The sequence below is a fragment of the Sturnira hondurensis genome, unplaced genomic scaffold, assembly GCF_014824575.4.
Source record: "Sturnira hondurensis isolate 20B ecotype Veracruz unplaced genomic scaffold, ASM1482457v3 Scaffold0003693, whole genome shotgun sequence".
NCBI lineage: Eukaryota > Metazoa > Chordata > Mammalia > Chiroptera > Phyllostomidae > Sturnira > Sturnira hondurensis.
In genome coordinates this window covers 1,988,376-2,007,226 of record NW_028076324.1, presented here as the reverse complement: position 1 = coordinate 2,007,226, position 18,851 = coordinate 1,988,376, and the positions used below count along the sequence as shown (strand labels likewise).

Here is an 18,851-nt window from a genome sequence, read left to right as displayed (position 1 = left end):
TGAGGGAGCAATAAAGGAACAGTTTTGCCGCTAAGTTAACACCCATAAATTTCCCTGTTTGTGATGTAAAAGAAATGGCCACAGCACACCACAGGCCTGCTCGTATTTCAAAGAATATTAAATGTAAATATTTCTAAAGTGCTCTTTACTTAAAGTTCTTTTGTTTCATAAAATATTTATGGATTCATTGTTTATTTTCTAAAAAAGGGTGCCTGACTCTGAGCAGATTTATTATGCAAAGGTGTTTATTATTTTTCTATAGCAATATTTAAGAAGCTATATAAAAACCGATAATTACAAATTAACAATTACAGTCAACCTGAAGGCTAAATGTTAAACAGATACTGGTCAACTTATTTGAACCTTATCTCTATACAAGACCTGCACGTGGATGTTTATAGCACCTTCAGTCATAATTGCAAAAACTGTGAGTAACCAAGATGCCCTTCAACACGTGAAAGAATAAAAACACTGCAGTGTAGCGCTGTCATGGAATATTATTCAGTGCTAAAAACAAATAAAATGATCACGCCATAAAAAATACATGGATTACTCTTAAATACAGATTGCTGAGTGAAATAAACCAGTCTATATAAGATACTTATTACTTAGTCCAATTATAAGACAGTTTAGAAAAGGTGAAACTATAGGAATGGTAAAAAAAAGATCAGTGGTTACTAAGAGTTTCAGGCAGGGGGAGGGCTGAATGGGCGACATACAGGAGATGTTTTAAGGCAGTGAGACTGTTATGCATTATAATGTAATGGTGGCTACTTGAATGGTAGCCACCAAAATGGTGTTTGCCAAAACCGATAGACCTTCAAAGCACAAAGACCGGACCTTAATGCATACAAATTATAAATATATATATTTTTAAGAGGTTGGGCATCACAGGATGGAACACAGAATGTGACAGGGCAATCTGACTGTATTACAAATGAAACCGCTTCACTGAAGGGTGTGGTGGGGGGAAAGGTGCTGACCTAAGTAACTTTGGAAATTGAACCTATAAAACAAGTCCAGAAACGATGTACTCTAATGGATAAAATTATTTTTTGCAGGACACGAGTTAGTCATTCTGATGCTGCTATACATGTATACAGGAATCGAACAACTAAATTAGGGACAGATGGTGGAAGACAGGCTTCTCAGTGCTGGAGTGAGGTCGCAGATAAGAAAGGGGAGGAGGGTAGAAGACCTCATGTAGTGATGGATTAGAGCTGGAGACAGTATAAACTCATAGCTCTCCCAATGCAGATATAAGTGTTTACGCAGAAATACGTATAGACATGTGCACATATGTACAGATTAGCTACATGAACATAGTTCCTTGCTCTGTCAGCTGAGATGGCACAGTCATAGCCATGAGCCCACCTAGTGCCTGGATCTCTGTTTCTGATCCACTGTCCAATAAAGGGAACCAGGGTTCCTTGGAGAAATGGACTCTAGGATTGGAACAGGAAATACACAAGAGAAGCTTGGAGCATCCTGTAGTGTTAGAAAGTAAGAGAGTGTTGGGGAAGAACAAAAATAAAAGACACTTGATGAGGGTATATATCAAAAGAAGACAGGCAACACCTAAAAAGCCACCAATAGCTAAAGCTGGAACAATTTGAGCAATAAAAACCATGCTAAATGCATTATTGAATTATAATCTGATGTATAAAATAAATACCCATGAGTTCATACTGATATAAATAAGCAAATGAGAAAGAATAGACAGACTGCACATGCAAAATGTATGCAGAAGGTCGGCCCTCAAGGAGGGGGAGCAGAATCTTCCACTTCCCAAGTGAGGGTGCACATAACAACTTTGTTCCCAAAAGTGCAGTGTGGAAAGGGAGAGGGAAAGACTAAGTTTACAGTGGACAAACCTGACAAACACTACCTCAGCCAGGTTATCAAGGTCCCTATTGTCACTGATAAGTCATGTTCGTTGCTGCACCCTTGCTATGATGTGATGAAGAAAGCACTTTAACTGTGGAGTCTTTTTCAAAAACACACAATCCAAGTTTAAATACTAGGTAAATGTTAGACACACTTCAACTGATGGATATTCCATAAACCAACTAACCAGTACTCCCTAAAACTTGTCAAGGTCATCAAAAATAAGGCAAGCAGAAGAAACTGTCACAGGGAAGAGACACCTGAGGAGACAGAACAAATAAATGTAATGTGGTACCCTGGAGGAAATCCTTGAACAGAAAAAAGGACACCCATTTCTCAGTAAAAACTAAGACATGATGGGCGCTAGTTGATAAGGTTTCAATATTGATTTATTAATGATAACAAATGTACCGCCTGACTGTAAGATGCTAACTAATAAGAGAAAGAAGACATAGGATATATAAGATGTTTCTGTAGTATTTGCAATTTTTTCCATAAATATAAAACTTTTCTAAGTGTAACCCTTTATTTTAAAAAATGATATTGCCCTGACTGGGGTGGCTCAGTTGGCTGGGCGTTGCCCCACAAAGCTAATGGTTGACTGTTCGATTCCAGGACAGGGCACATGCCTGGGTTGTGGGTTTGTCCCTGGTTGGGGGTATAAGAAGCAGCCAATCAATGTTTCTTTCTCGTATTGATATTTTTCTCACTCCCTTCCCCTCTCTCTAAAAATAAATAAATAAAATCTTTAAAAATTATATTGAGAGTCACACAGTCATAGAAATTGAGAAATGGAAGGAACCATGAAAAATCATTAATTAAACCCTTTATTTACAAGGGAGAAGACTGAGGATTTATAGTAGGATTTAGTGGTCTGCACTTTGGAGTTGGCCTTGAAGAAACTGGGGTGTCCAGCTGCTGAACTACATCTTCAGTGACACTACATCAATTGTAGCACATAGTAGACACTCGATAAATGTTGAATGGTGAATAATTCCCCCCGACCTACCCCCATCCAAGTATTTAATCCATTCACTTATTTATTAACTCATTCATTCATTTGACAAGTATTTACTGAGTGGCACTACAATTTGACTTCTAGAATTATAATCACCTTGAAACTCTATCCAAATGACTGACATTTTGGCAATTTTCCATATCTGACCTTGTAGGAAGCTCTATTTAGCTGTTTCAAGTTTGTAAGTGTCCAAGGAAGAATTGTTTCAAGCCAAGTATTAACAGAAAATAGATGGAGGAGACACATTAAGGGAGTGATGACTGTAAGAGGCACAGAGAATATATGGGGTTCATTTACATTCAAATTATAGGCTGATCTTTTTGAACAGCATTATTATTCTAGATTCTCCCCTCTCATACTACTACCTTCACCATCTATTGAAGAAAGAGTCTAAGAGCGTAGTTTTATTTTTCTTTCCAGTTTTAGCTTCACAGTTTAGGCCAAGATGCCTAATGTTTTTAAGCTTCAGTTCCCCCATTTGAAAAATTACTTTATAAAAGAATGCTGCTTGCATTAAATAAGCCAACATTTCTAATGTGTTTGGCATACTTGGCAATGACATTATTAGGACTAGTATCACTACTGTTAATGTTACCATTACCAACCAACCAGATGCTTGTACCTGTGAAAACACTTTGGGAAGCTTAGGGCAATAACTCAGGATCTACAAAAGAACGCATGTTGGCACACTTAACAATTCTTTTGATCTTTCTAGGTTAGATAAGTGGGTCATCTCCAACAAACCACAAAATTATTGTCAGGATCTAGGCTGTGATTCTATTTGCTGTCAGTCCAATGCCCCTTTTAGACTTCTAAGGAAACGAAAGGGGTTGTTTTCAAATTCCTTTCCTTCTTAACACACTTTGTTCCTGATGTTCACTTTATTAACCTCATTGCTATCATATTTTTTTAAAGATTTTATTTATATATTTATCTTTAGAGGGGAAGGAGAGAGGGAGAGAAACATCAATGTATGCTTGCCTTTCGTGCATCCCCTGCTGGGAGTTGGCCTGCAGGGAACTGGCCTGCAACCCAGGCATGTGCCCTGACTGGGAATCGAACCGCGATCCTCTGGTTCGCAGGCCTGTGCTCAATCCACTGAGCTATACCAGCCAGGGCTCATTGCTATCGTATTTAAGGACCATATTATTCAGGGTGCTCACAACCTCTATGTATAAATGCTGTGAAAAAATCCAGCACTCCCAGTGAACATCATACTCTCCATGCCCAGGTAAGAGAGGTCTTGTGTTTGCTCTTCCGACTAAAATGTTCTGGCAAGAAGACTCTCCCTGTAATCCTCCTTCTCAGGTGGGCTGGCTGGGAATCCAGCAGTTCCCAGTGCATTGCGCCTCTGAGACTGTATTCCAGTGTGAATGCTTATAGGAAACAGTTGTCACCAGGCAGTTGCAGCGGCATCAGCTCCACACCTAACACGAGAGCTCCCTGGTAGTTTGGGCGATGATCGGGTTTATCTTGTTCCACCCAGTTCCAAAAACCATTTTCAGCACAAATGTTCCAAGTTCAAAGGAAATCTTAAAATAAACTTTAGTTTTAATTTAAAAAAGGATACTCTTTCTGAGATCAAAAACAAGTTAATAAAACAGGTTGGTTTTTTTTTAAGATTTTATTTATTTATCTTTAGAGGGGAAGGGAAGGAGAGAGGGAGAGAAATATCAATGTATGGTTGCCTCTGGTGTGTCCCCTGCCGGGAACTGGCCTGCAACCCAGGCATGTGCCCTGACTGGGAATCAAACCAGTGACCTTTTGCTTCACAGGCCCATGCTCAATCCACTTAGCTACACCAGCCAGGGCTAAACAAGTTGTTTTTTAAACTAATTTTAAAGGAATTCTAAAAGGTAATTTTGTAGCTCAGTATTATTTTCACAAACATACTGTGAGTTAGTTTTCCATTAGCATAGTTGTTAGACATTCCTTTTGTCAAGGACACTCACATCAGAGGTCCTACCTCTCTCCTGGAAGAACCTGTGAAGGCTGAAACCTGCTGCTGCTCCTCCCCACACCGCCACTCTCAGCGACTCCACATGGACTTGAGCCTGAGGGAAATGAGAGAAAGGGGTCAAGTACGGAACCACAGGAGCTGCCGATTCTAAATCAGGTCACATGCATGAGCTCCCAGGTGGAATTAAGGGAAGAATTTATGTATTCCCATTATTCTTTCACAAGTGTAAGATGTCTGATGTCTAAAATTATTTATATCTAATAAGACATCTCCTGAAACTTTATCTGATAGGAAGGATTTGAAGGTTTTTGTTTGTTTGTTTGTTTAGGAAATCCTAATCAGCATGCTTTTCATATTTAATACCAATAGTTTTAATAGAATTAAAAGTTCTAGATCAAATGTTTCTCTGCTCATGAATTGTCTCTGTCACCAATGTGTGGGGATTTCCTATTGGTAATGAACCAGATTAGACATAAGAATGAAAACATATACCTGTATAAATAAAACATGCACACATAGGAGGGGGGACTCCCCCAAATGGAATTTATTTATAAAAAATTATGTATTTATTCTTACATGTTTAAACTTCAGTTACCTTCAGACTATACTCTCCATTTGATACCATGCACTCACTGAGATGTTTTTTCCACTGCTCAAAGTCAGCTTTCGAACTTTTTGATTTTGATGCCTTTTAGTGCTTCTGCCATTTTTTGTTTCACCTCTTCCACATTGGCAAAATGTTTGCCTCTGAGGACTTTTTTCATTTGGGGAAACAAAAAAAATTTGCTCAGGGTGAGATTGGGTGAATAGGAAGGGTGGGGCATGGGGGTCATGCCATTTTTTGGTCAAATACTGCTGAATATTCAGCACAGTGTGGGCAGGTGCACTGGTAAGTCACCCATTATGAGATAGGCAAACACATTGAAAGTGTCTTAAAAAAAATTCACTGACGCTGAACGCTGAACGCAGCCTTCCACAAACAACACCAGCCGGTGCACTGATACAAATGGGTTCCCAGAATATTCACTTAGTCGGGGAGGCCTATACTACAAGGGGTCTGCCAGCCAAAACGTAATTCCATTTTGGGGGGCCCGCCTTGTATACAGGCTATAACACAAAAGTACAGCAGGGCATGTTTTCTAGAAATCTGGACTGTATGTCTGAATAGCCTTAACTACTTCATATAAAAAGGTTTACTGTGGCTGCAGAGCTGTCTTAAAGAGATAGATGACGTCCAGAGCAACATAAACCAGAGTTCAACAAGAGGTCTGGGTAATAGGCCATCAGGAGAGGAAAAAAGCAAAACAAAATACCTACTTTTTTTTATACTCCTCACTCAAGGATATGTTTATTGATTTTTTTAGAGAAAGAGATAGGAAGAGAGTCATGGAAACATCAATATGTTGCCTCCTGTATGCACTCTGACCAGGGATTGAACCCATAGCCTAGGTATGTGCCCTGACTGGAAATCGAACCCACAACCTTTCAGTTTATGAGATGACACTCCTAACAAGTGAACCACCGGGCCAGGGCCAAAATACCTAACTTTTTATACATAAGAAAACAAACCGTTGTTTTAGATTTGAACCCCAGCTTGAAAGTCACAAGGGCTGCCTCTGCAATTGCAGGGCTCGGTTTGCAATTCAACTGCTTCCCAAACAGGCAACTCTGTAACAGGATGAAGAGCAGCGGGCATGTTTAAATTTAACAATGTTCAAAAATTCTCCCTTGAAATAATGGGAAGTCCAGCTAGTAATAAGTAAACGTTTGACACACAACAAGGGACTAAGAAGCCAAGATCCAAATGTGCTTTTTAGGAGCAATTTTTCCTAAGCCAAGTAGGAGCACAATCCAGAGGCACTAGACGGTTAGCGGGGAGCTGTTAGGCACCGCCTGAGGCAGGCATGCGAGAACCACGGTGCTGGGCCTGTTACTGCATGGATTTGAATCCTGCTGAATATCAAAAACGAGTCCATTATTGTGAACTATGCATTAACTACAGGGAACAAAATGAGCATTGCAATAAAGGAGACGAGAGAGGAATCAGACACACAGGGAAAGAAGAGTAAAACAAAGAAAAGAGAAAATCCACCTACAGGAAAGTCAGTCTGTGGTGGTGCCTTACTTCTGGCCTAGCCTGACGTGGAGCAAACAAGCTGGAGAATTCCCAAGATGCAGTGAAGGCTGAAGAGTCTCCCTTTTCCTCTTCATACTCACACATTCTACACACTTAAGTCATACAAATGAATTAACCCTATCTGTAGCATAATTGTTATTTAGAAAGTATCACAGGACAGTCATGTATAAATATACAAAGGAAATGTTGAGTCAACGACATGCATGTCTCTCATCCCTTCTCTTGAATTCCACGCTACTTTTTCCAGCTCTAGTAAAATAGAGACCAGAGACTCAGTCTCTGTCAGGGCTGGTAACTGCTTCTGGTTTGGCTGGTCTTCCCATCTCTCTATATCCCTCCAGACTGGGGGGTGCAGGTATGTCTTCTGCAAAACGGCTGTCAGCAGGGGTCTTCCACTCACCTCCATCCTTCCTGAAATGTCCTTCCCTTGACTTCCATGACAATATTCTCCTAATTTTTCCAGGACTTCTTGTTCTCGACTTAACCCTTAAATGCCAGTGCATCCTAGGATTCTGATCTCAGCACTATTCTCTTCTCACGCTATAATCCTTTCCACGAGGCACAAGGGTGAAGAGTCTAGACACTAGAACCACCTTCCAGGGGCTTGCCACTTTCTGCCTGTGTGTGTGGGATTCGGGGCACATTATCTAGCACCTGTGAGATTTCCTCATTTATAAAGTGGAACTGATGATAGTATCTACTTCATAGGGTCATAATGAGGAATAAATGAGTTCAGACATGTGGAGTACCTGGCACACAGTAGGAGCTTAGTAACTTTTAAGGTACAGCCGTGGCTTTTGCCATCATTTAGTTGAATACCTCTCTTATTTGGTTGACATTTAGTTGATTAACTCTAACTCTCTAGTCCATACTTTTTTCCTGAGCTCCAAGCCAATTGAATCAATTGCCTACTAAACACTCCCAATCACACCTAGGGCTCCTTAAGTTCAACATTCATTCCCTCCTGCTCCTGCTCCAGGCAAAACTGCTCTTTTTCTATTTTTTTTTCTCCAAGATGAAGAACAGCGTCATTCATCCAAGGGTCCAGACTTGTGAAATTTAATAAAGTTGCCTACTCTTCTCTCAACTACCTCTACCCTAAATGTGAAAACCTAATTGGCCATCCGACCTTTACAATTTCGCTTCCTGACCATCTTCTCTCCCGAATTACTGTGAGAGCTCCCCCTCTTCCTGCCTTTACTCTTCCCTCCCACATCATCTCCTTTCACACTGCAGTCAGGCGTCAACCTTTTTAATATTTTTCATAATCTTTCCATTCACCTTCAGAATAAAATCTAAAATTCTTAGTATAGTACATGAGGTACTTCGTTAACTTGTCTCTCTCTATCCCTCTAATCTTGCCTTCCACCATCTCTAGTTCCAGGACTCAAAATGACCTGTAATCCCCAAACTTGTTACTCTATGCTTCACCTTCACGCCTTTGTCAATACAACCCGGAATGACCTTCCCTCCGTTTTACATCCTTCTGTATGCACCCTGACCAGGGATTGAACCCACAGCCTAGGTACGTGCCCTGACTGGAAATCGAACCCACAACCTTTCAGTTTATGGGATGACACTCCTAACAACTGAACCACTGGGCCAGGGCCAAAATACCTAACTTTTTATACACAAGAAAACAAACCGTTGTTTCAGATTTGAACCCCAGCTTGAAAGTCACAAGGGCTGACTTTTATATTTCTATTATATTTCCACCAGCAGCAACACTATTCCAAATTGATTTAAAAAATGGAACTGAAGCACAGTTAGCAGTTGTTACAATTGCAGTACAGTTTACTCAACCCAGAGTGAAATTCCTTTTGTGCCTTTATTTTTGAGACACAGAATATAGTTCTCTTTTAGTCATTTTATTTTCTGATTTCCATTGGTGGGTAATGACAGTTGGAATATACCTTCCACCTTAATGCTATATAAACAAGGGACCTAGATGGTAAGGAAAACTTGGTGACAAAACACAAAGAAACTGTGAAAGAAGAAGAGGTATCAGCTATTTTCCTACATCATATTAGCCACTTCTCCTCCTCCTCCTCCTCCCCGTCTCTCTGTCCCTATGTCCCTGTCTGGCTCTGTCTCACACACATACGTGCACTCATGTGCACACACAGATTTCTCATGAGGTGAAAATCACTCTCTGTGTTCTTTTAAAATCCCTCGGGTTTTCATTTTATTGCTCCAGGTCTGCCTCCCCGAGCTTCTTGTATAGACTCGTTATTTCCCTCAGCAAAGAAGCTGTTGAGTTCGTCTTCGCCTGGTTTGTAAAAACCCTAGGGACGCAGTTCTTGCAGCCCGGTCTTCCACTCCCCTCTGCGCGAGTCTTGGCCGGGGCAGCCAGTCTGTCAATCCCAGGCGAGAGACAAGGCAGACAAAGGTTCATTTGTGAAGAACCTCCTCGCAGCACCTCCTCTCTGCTCCTTCTGCCCGAACTCACCCAGTGACTTGGAGCATTTTAAAGGACTCCTCTGCCAAGAAGACCAAAAGGAAAGAAGAAGAGGGTATGTAACTTTTTCTTAAAAATACTTTTGGGTCATTTATTGTGCTCCAAACTATTGCTATAGATTAGTATTCATGTGTTGAGTCACAAGAGATAGACAGACAAAGAGCTCTTCTAAAGAGATGATGTATGTGCTTAAAAAAATGCTTCTTAGGAAAAAGGAAAATAATCAGATTAAGAGAATAGAAAATGTCCATGCCTTGACTGGGCAAGTCACCTAATCATAGGTTTACGGGAGGCAGACCCTCTGCTACTTCTCATTAACGCACATGCCCACTCTGCATCTGGTCCCACACAACAGGATCTGATTATTCCACCTCTCAGGACTGTGTGAGAATGACGATATATGTAAGGTTTTTTCGTGCAGTAGCCATCTCTCTACATTATCTACTCAACATGAACTGCAAGGTTCAAGAAAGCAAATGTTTTTGCTTTTTAAAAACCCAGATTCCTAAAAAGAAACTGGCGTAAATGTGTGATACAAAGAGGGAATTCATTGAATTCATCCTTGGTGCCCCCGCCCCTCGCATGGATCATAACACAGAGTCTGTACTGTTAAGATAAAGGGATCCTTTTTCCCTGTTGGGGCTTATAAAAATTTCTCTTTAAAATTCCTTAACTTAGTTTCACAGTGTATGAAAAAGCTCTCCCAAATGCCCGTCCTTTTCTCCATGATGATCAACTGTGGCCAGGAAAACTAGGAGAATGATGCAAGACTAAATATTAATATCATCTTCTAGTATTCTCTGAGACACCTGAAGGCAGAGCACCTTCGGGAGGATGTGGACTTCTTTTTTTCCACGGATGAGCATCTTTTGGGCATTTAGGCTGATCATGTCTGCTTTGAGATGTTTGAAAGGCTTATCCACTTTCTAATGTCACTTCGATTCCTCTAACATACACTTTGAGAGGTTCCACTTCAGGACTCAGTCATTCTAACACAAACCTCTTCTATCACAGTTAAGGAGAAGGAGAGAGAATTAAAAAAAAATAACAGTGATTTTTATCCTCCAAGAAAAATGATGGAAAACATCATAGACTGGACAGCAGTTTTAATCTCCTCCAACTATAATTTTGATTTTAAATGTCAGGTTCTGGGCTGCAATTTTCATTTGCTTTTGCAGCTTTGCTTCTCCCTTGCTGTGTTTTGAAAGAAACCTGAAAATGGACTGCCCCTTCTGTCTAATTCATCAACTTTGTTTCATTCCGCTCTTTAAAAAAAGACCAGTTCCCAGAATTGCCATCAGCTGCCTCTATGAGCATTGCACCATAAATACCTCAACATTTAAACTGCACAGCCCTGTTAGTTTTGGCCATTAAATGGGATAATTTTTATTTGTATGTCTCCGTTTAACTCCAACCATTCAAAAGCCTGCTAGTGCCAAACACCCTCACACAATCAAAATTTGTAATTCCCTAGCTACAGGATGATGGCAATGATTTATTGCTTAATTGGAAACATTTTGCCTATAATTCTGTATGCTCTGCATTGTTCTTTTATTTTGTTTTTTAAGATTTTAAAATTAAGCTATGCTTTTAAAGGTTATGTCATTGATATTATGCCAATTTACTCAATTTGGGATAGGAAGTGTATCATACATTAGGAACAATATTAACTATATAAAATTAACTCCAAAAAACCAGTAGATAAATATTTGAGGATCTGTTGCTTATTCCTTTAGATATTCATTCTAGCTTTGTTTTCTTTTGTAAGTTGGATGTACTCCAGTAGGAATTTTAAGTGCATGTTCTTCAACTGAAAGAGCAAAAATAGAGCAATTTGCTTCAAACTTGCCAAAGTCATTTCATCTTGTTGGAACTTGAAAATATATGGTCTGGATGGATTGTCAAGGATTGAAATTGGTGTCTTCTAATGAAAAACAAAACAAAACAAAACAAAACAACCAGTGCATCACAGAAACATACTGGTTCAGACATTGTTCCACTTGCTAAATAAGAGTTAAAGCTATTTACCTGCGCTTACGGAAGAGGAGAAGACTTGAGTTCAAACTATAATTTCTAAAGTGTTAAAAAAAAAACTACCAATAAGTGCTTGCCAGCTGTGGAACTTTCCATGGTAGTGTGTGCCTGAGCCTGTGACAGAAACACTATTTTATATTTTGGCACGAACATAGTCCGGAGAGGTGTGCGGTATGGCAGCCTACCCACTTACTTTCTGCAATTTATTTTTCGCTCCTCCACTGAATGGTTTTGGAATACTTACTGTGAGCCTAGCATTGAAACAGACACTGCAAGAGAGGCGCGAAGGAAAAAAGAAAGAAGTCACAGTCTTTGCGTTTATGATGCTGGCATCTTCTCTTCCAGGGTTACGAGTGTTGGCTTGCCTGAGGCCTCAGCCCGTTGCCTCTTCTCTTCTGAGTCTGTACTCACAGCCCCGATAGTCCCACAGCCATAAATGCTACCGATAAATAACCCGATGACTCACATTCCCCTGCCCATCAACATCTTCACTTGGATGTCTAGTAGGCATCTCAAACTTAAGTCAGCCAAAAATTTGCTCTTGCATTCCTGCCCAATTGCCTCCATTCAATTCTTTCTCAGCTCAATACATGCCAGTAGCATCCGGGTGAAAAACCCAAGGCTTGTCCTTGATTCTTTCCCTCCCGCATCGTATCTGGCATCAACTCTCACCAGTAACCTCTTTCGTTCGATTTCCAATCTTTCCCCACCACAACTTCATAAAGTTAAAAAATGGTTTTTTAAAGATATAAACCATATCATGTTACTATTCTATCCCAATTTTCCAATGGTTTCCCAACATACTCAATAAAATCTAAAGCCCTTAATCATGTCCTATAAGGACCTTTATGATCTTTCCAGGTCTTCCTTTGTAGTTCTAGGTAAATTCATAAAATGACCAACTCACTATACGGCCAAATGGCTTTTGGTGAATTTCCCAGTTTTGACTGTAGCCATATTCTCCATATGGATAACCAGCTTATGAAAAATGCTGATAATGACCAGACATTATTTAGTCAAATTCACAGTTCTTGTAGGGACAATTTATCCATAAGTACTATGGAACAGACAGCAGGGAGCCGTTATAATGGCATAGGCTGGATCAGGGAAGGCTTCTTAGGAGAGACGAATTTGGGGTTTGTCCTTAATGGATTATTGGGTCAGATATTCATATAAAGGGGAGAGATTAGATGGAACAACAAGGAAAGGCACACGTGTAGGAGTGAAGGGATTACAGGTCTGACTGCCTTCTATCTAGTTTTGCCCTAATGAATGATTTGAGGACAAGTGCAAGGAAGACCTGAGGATTAGCCCTAAGAAGGTTACGACCTTCTAGAAAACGTGAAACCATTGTACACTCCTGCTCAGGACTGAAAATGTGTTTTTGAACAAGCATTCATTAATACTATAACATGAGCCAATCACTGTATTAACCACCAGGCATGTGGCGATTTAAAAAAAAAATAGACTCTTGTGAAGCTTCCTGTTGAATGGAAATGATAGATATAAAATGAGTAAACTCACAAATATATAATTCAGATGGTGATAAATATCAGCAGGGAAAAGAAGAGGACACTGTAAAAGAGTCAGGTTGAAACTACTTCAGACTGGGTGGTCAGGAAAGTCCTTCGAAGAAGTGACGTGTAAACTGAAACCCGAAAGTCAAGAAAAAGCATTTCTTACAAAGAGGGCAGCATACAGAAAGACCCCAATAAGGGAAGAAAGACTTCCTTTTAATGATAAGGAAGTAAATACTCTATACATCTTTGCTATACTTTTTTAAATGGGTGAGATGGGCTATTTTCTAACAAAATACAATTATCATGATTAACTCAGGAGGTAGAAACTAGGTAGTATTTGGCATATATTTATACTAAAAATTGTTCATTGTTTATCTGAAATTCAAATTTAACTAGGTACCCCATATCTATATGGCAACCCCATATTTTAACAATATTAAATATGGTGACCCATGTAGATCAGAGACACAGGATTATAAAAATGGTCATGGAGTGCTAGTGTATGGCTTTTAATCCATCTACTTGTATATAGCAGAGAGTAAAGGACACAGTGAGGAATAAATCTCAGTAAATACCCATCTTTGAGATGAGTTTGTCCAAACGTGCCTTGGCCATCTAATCACTTACCTTTCCTCCTTTTTTATTACCTTTTGAGCTTCAACTTCCTTATCTGTCTCCTTCACTGTTTATAACCTCTTTATGTGATTTATCTTCCACCCAGATCATAGCGTTTCCCAGCATCCTGCCCTGAGCCATCTCAATTTCTCCTTCTCAACCCCTTCATCTGTGATACCCAAAAGAAGCACAACAAAATGTTAACAGTCCTCTCTACATTGAAGGCATAAAGGAAATGCTAAAAAAACGTTTGTCACGTTGAACCAAATTACTCCTATTTTCCTCTCTCACACAGTTACTTAGTCACTTGATCAGTGAATCCCAGGTGGGTGCTATTCTCCAACTTCCACACTTTCCCAGCCGTGGCTGCTTTTCTCTGACTTTCACTGCCAGTCTGGTCTTGGTTATGGGCAGAGTTTCTAAGTCACCTGAGGAAGTATATGAAGATTTAGGGCTGAATACAAGAGAATGATTGCAGTCAGTGTTTTAGTAGCCCATTTCATCTAGAACAAAACATACAAGCATCTTTCCAGAAGCAGGAAGGGCAGCCTGAATGGGTCCTCGTTCAAATTGTAAGGGGCTTATTTGTTATATTTTGGGGCCCAATAGCTACTTTCCTGATTCATGAGACGGGAGTCAGAGGAACCATAATTCAGTTTGGGAAAGGGAGTAGAGGGAGGGAGAAACACAGTTCTGAGAATTGGGCTTCAGTAGCAGAATTACTAGAATACCACACAGTTCACTTTTAGAATCTATAAGATTTGGGTGTCTGTCCTTCACAGTCCTCAAAATAACTCCAAATAGTAAGAGTAATAGAGAAAGTTTTGCTTTGCTCAAAATGGAGTAACAAGAACCAGATTTATCCACTCCCTTGAAACAGCAACAACAATAACAACAGACAAAATCTGTGAAACAGCCTTTGCTAAAACACACTGGCTTTTAAGCAAGGTAGGATGCTCGTTCCTGAGAGATGAGAAACACACAAGGCGAGCCCTTCAATTTCCCCCTTGGTAGATGCATCTAACTATTGAGAACTTATACTAAAACTTTCTCTCGACAATACTGTTTTCCTTCAAAGCACAATAAACATATCCATCTTTCCCCTTTTTTAACACTCTACTGTAGGGAAGATACTTTTTGACACCTGTCAACAAGATGAAACCTGAATGGCTGTGGATTCTGATTCTGCTCCCTCTACTACCTTGTCAGCCATTCTTTACTAAAATAGCCTCTATTCTTTTTATGTTGAATAAGGAAGCTGAGAAGACTGATTATACAGATGATGAATATTTCATAATTGTACGTAAATACTGTACTTAAAGACTTACCTCCTGGAAGAGGAATGAAACTTGTTTGGTATAACCCCAAGAGTTCAAACTAGGACTGGTGGATAGTAGCTACAAAAAAATTTACAATAAGGGAAACATGAGAATTATATCAGTGAAATATGTTGACTTGGTCAATAACGAATTCCCCATAACCGTAGGTATTTAAGAACATGTTACATGTTTATTAGGGAAAATTCAAGCTACTGTTTTCAACCGAAGGTATGATGAGTAATCTATATAAGAATAAAAGTTCAGCAGCCCTGGCTGGTGTAGCTCAGTGGATTGAGCATGGGCCTGTGAACCAAAGCATTGCTGGTTTGATTCCCAGTCAGGGCACATGCCTGAGTTTCAGGACAGGTCCCCAGTGGGGGACCCATGAGAGGCAACCACGCATTGATGTTTCACTCCCTCTCTTTCTCCCTCCCTTCCTCATCTCTCTAAAATAAAAAATTTACTTCCGGTACTTAAAATGCAAATTCTGGGTCTTACCACCACCTCTTCCCCTCATCCAGCATTTCTCATTCAATATTTCTTTGTGCAGCCGAGGCATTTAATTTTTAACAAATACTCTAAGTGATTCTTATTGTAGATTGTCTTTAAACTATGCTTTGAGAAACACAAAGAAAAGATGAACTCCTTTCTACCAAGGAGAATGTTAAGAACTTTATGTTCAGGTGAATTACATCTTTAAAAAAAAACAACAAACACTGATACTTTTGATTTTTCTTCCATCTCAGAGCCAAAAGCCAAAATGAAATTTGTAGTACTTGTCACCGTTGGGCTAACCCTGCTGCTAGGAGTCCAAACCATGCCTGCAAATCGTCTCTCTTGCTACAGAAAGATACTGAAAGACCGCAACTGCCACAGCCTTCCAGAAGGAGTTGCCGACCTAACAAAGACGGATGTAAACGCCCAGGGTCATTTCTGGGATGGAAAGGGATGCGAGATGATCTGTTACTGCAACTTCAGCGAATTGCTCTGCTGCCCAAAGTAAGGGGATATAATCAATACATATATAATAACAATACATGAAATGTATTGCTGTGAAACACGTACAAAGATTCTTTTTTGACACCTTTCTAATGATTTGCTACAGATAATCACCCCTTTTAGTAAAATCCTATTCAAATATCTGCTATTTTCTAGAATCATCACCATTTTGTGTGGATCGGAATCTTTTCATTTAGAAACAGAATTTTGCAGATTTTAACAAAACAAAATGAAATCCAGAAAATCAATAACACTCCAATCTATTAAAGTCTAAATTCCCTATCAGATTTTTACCACAAAAAAAGTCTACCAGCAGCAGCGGTCAACTTCAAGGTTGATATTTTAAACCAATTTGAAAACTAATAAAAGGCTTTAGATGAAAGATTTGGGTGAACAGGATCAAGTAATTAACTGGACAAGAAAGGTTGGTAATGGTCAAAGAAAAAAATTCTAGCTCTGTGTATGAGTTAACTAGGAATAAACTAAATAAAAGTTTTCCACTGATTTAGAAAGTTGATATATTTTAATATAGTAGAAAAGTCAAATATTTCTGGCTCTTGATTTTAAAATTGTTTTCACTTGGTGACTGAGGAACCTTTCAAATACTATGATCTTGGCAACTTCATACCTAAATTAGCTTTTTCAAATTACTTTTAACATGTCATCATATTTTCATTTTTCTAAGAAACCTGTCAGGTAGACAGGGCAGGTATAATCATACAATCAAGGACAAAGTACAGAACAGTAAAATGACGGACCCGATCCCCCATAACTAGTTAATATCAGCACTTACACTAGAACCTAGGTCTTCTGATTTGGCCCAGATTTTTATTTTCTGTCAAGCCAGTTGGTTCTTGATGCGTGCTTCCCAGAATAGCTACTTCACGATCACCCGAGGTCTTGTTAAAAATGCATATCCATCCTCGGGCCCCAGGTGATACCTACTAAATCAGGAACACTGGACATGAGGCACAGCAATTATGACTTAACAAGATTTCCAGGTGATTCTGATGCATGATAAAGTTTCAGAATCACTGTAGTAAATGATGATATCAAGAGCCTGCATTAACTGACTCCACAAAATGACAATTTTTCCCAGGTCACATAAGTGAAATATCATCTAATATTAAAATACCATGTTTGCCTTTTTGTAAGACTTGAGTCTATTTTACAGAAATGTACTTTTGTTTATTTCGTGATATAACTTTGTGATTATCTGGGTTAATGGATGAGAATGGAAGTATAGATATACAAAAGTAATTTCTATCTCATATCAGATTACCCTTTTCTAAGTGGCAACAGATTTACCTTGCTAAGTATATTTCCTGTTTTTCCCTATAAACACAAATTTGAATTTGTCACTATTTTTATTTTATTGAGAGACATTTGACACATAGCACTGTATAAGTTTAAGGTATGTGACATAATGACTTGACAGATACATATTGAAAAATGATTAACATAATAAGTTTAGTCATAGTTAATATCCACCACCTGATAGTTACCAAAAATATTTTGTTTTTCCTTGTAATGAGAACTTTTAGAATTTACTCTTAGCAAATTTTCAGTATACTATTTACCAGTGCTAGCAATAGTTACCATGTTGTACATTATATACTAAGTATATTTCTAATGATCCATAATTATACTACCTTGAACTTATATACAATTTTATATTATTCCATGCATGTTTTCATTACCTTATATGATCTTTCCAACTAGAGTAGGGTAGCTTAAAATGCCTCCTTTCCCTATAAAAGCCAGAATTTATTGACTTTGTAAGAAATTTTTGATCTTCTGTGTCATCCATGTAAACTTCATGATCCATCTCACTCACATCAGAGAAATTATTTTTTGATCTGATTATAAGGTTTTGAAACCACCTAACCTCTCTTTTTCTTTATAAAGAAATGATAGCATAATACCAATAGCAAATGGAAGGAAAGTAAAAGAATTGATTACCTTCTTGGTCTTTGTTGATCCTGTAGCAAGTTCTCCCACTCCTTCTCTTTGTACTTTATTCACCTACAAAGATAGTTGAATCTGAAATCCTGGAAATCACTGTCCATTTTTAATCCAGAAGAGAATAATTCATACCTCAGCTGTTAGATAGATTTAACTGATGTTCTATTTTCTTTCAGAGATGTCTTCTTTGGACCAAAGATCTCTTTTGTGATTCCTTGCAACCGTCACTGAGAATCCTCATGTATTCTGGAGAACACCATCACCAATTTCCCAAAAACTGCACTATATCAGTGTAACTGCATGTCTAGTTTCTATCCAGTGCAATAAAGCAGATTCTATAAATTCTTACTTGTCTAAGACAAGTAAACTTGTGTTAAATAAGAAGTATTAAAAATTAATTCAATTTCATTTTTCTCTGTGGACATTGTTGGCACTTGTTAAAAATATTGGCTAGAAAATTTTCATCTATGAGGTGTTAACTACACCAATAAAAGAATTCTGTTCCCCAAATGAATTGCCATAATCCTGGCTCAAAGATTGAGAAATTTCAGTTCTTAGTTGACAGTTATCAACTACCTAATAGTTAATGGAAAGAAAATCATATATAAATTGAGAAATCATACATAAATCATATATAAATTGAGATTCTTAGAAGGGAAACTCCTTAGAAGTTTTCTAGTAAGAGGGAAAAGGAAGCCAATATTTGAGCATATATTATGCATGCCAACTTTTTTAAGTACATTTTTATTTTACTCTTTTTAAAACAGCAACAACAAAGACCTTCAAGTGTTCTTATACCTATTTTTCAGATGCTGACTCATTTATTTGTTAAAAATAAAGGCAAGAATTTGAACAGTCCTAATTGTAAAGCCCATATACTATACACACTCACACACAACAGCGGCATCCTTAAAACTCTGATGCATATCCCCAATATAT

The 18,851-nt window shown here is 38.7% G+C and overlaps 1 protein-coding gene across 1 annotated transcript; it reads left to right on the top strand.

Moving 5' to 3' along the window:
* The first annotated feature begins 9,091 nt into the window (after positions 1-9,091).
* On the top strand, positions 9,092-18,266 carry SCRG1 (stimulator of chondrogenesis 1). The gene is made up of 3 exons (XM_037042149.1): positions 9,092-9,515; positions 15,695-15,947; positions 18,089-18,266. The coding sequence occupies exons 2-3, from the start codon at positions 15,709-15,711 to the stop codon at positions 18,141-18,143; spliced, it is 294 nt and encodes a 97-aa protein (XP_036898044.1). The 5' UTR covers positions 9,092-9,515; positions 15,695-15,708; the 3' UTR covers positions 18,144-18,266.
* Positions 18,267-18,851: the final 585 nt, after the last annotated feature.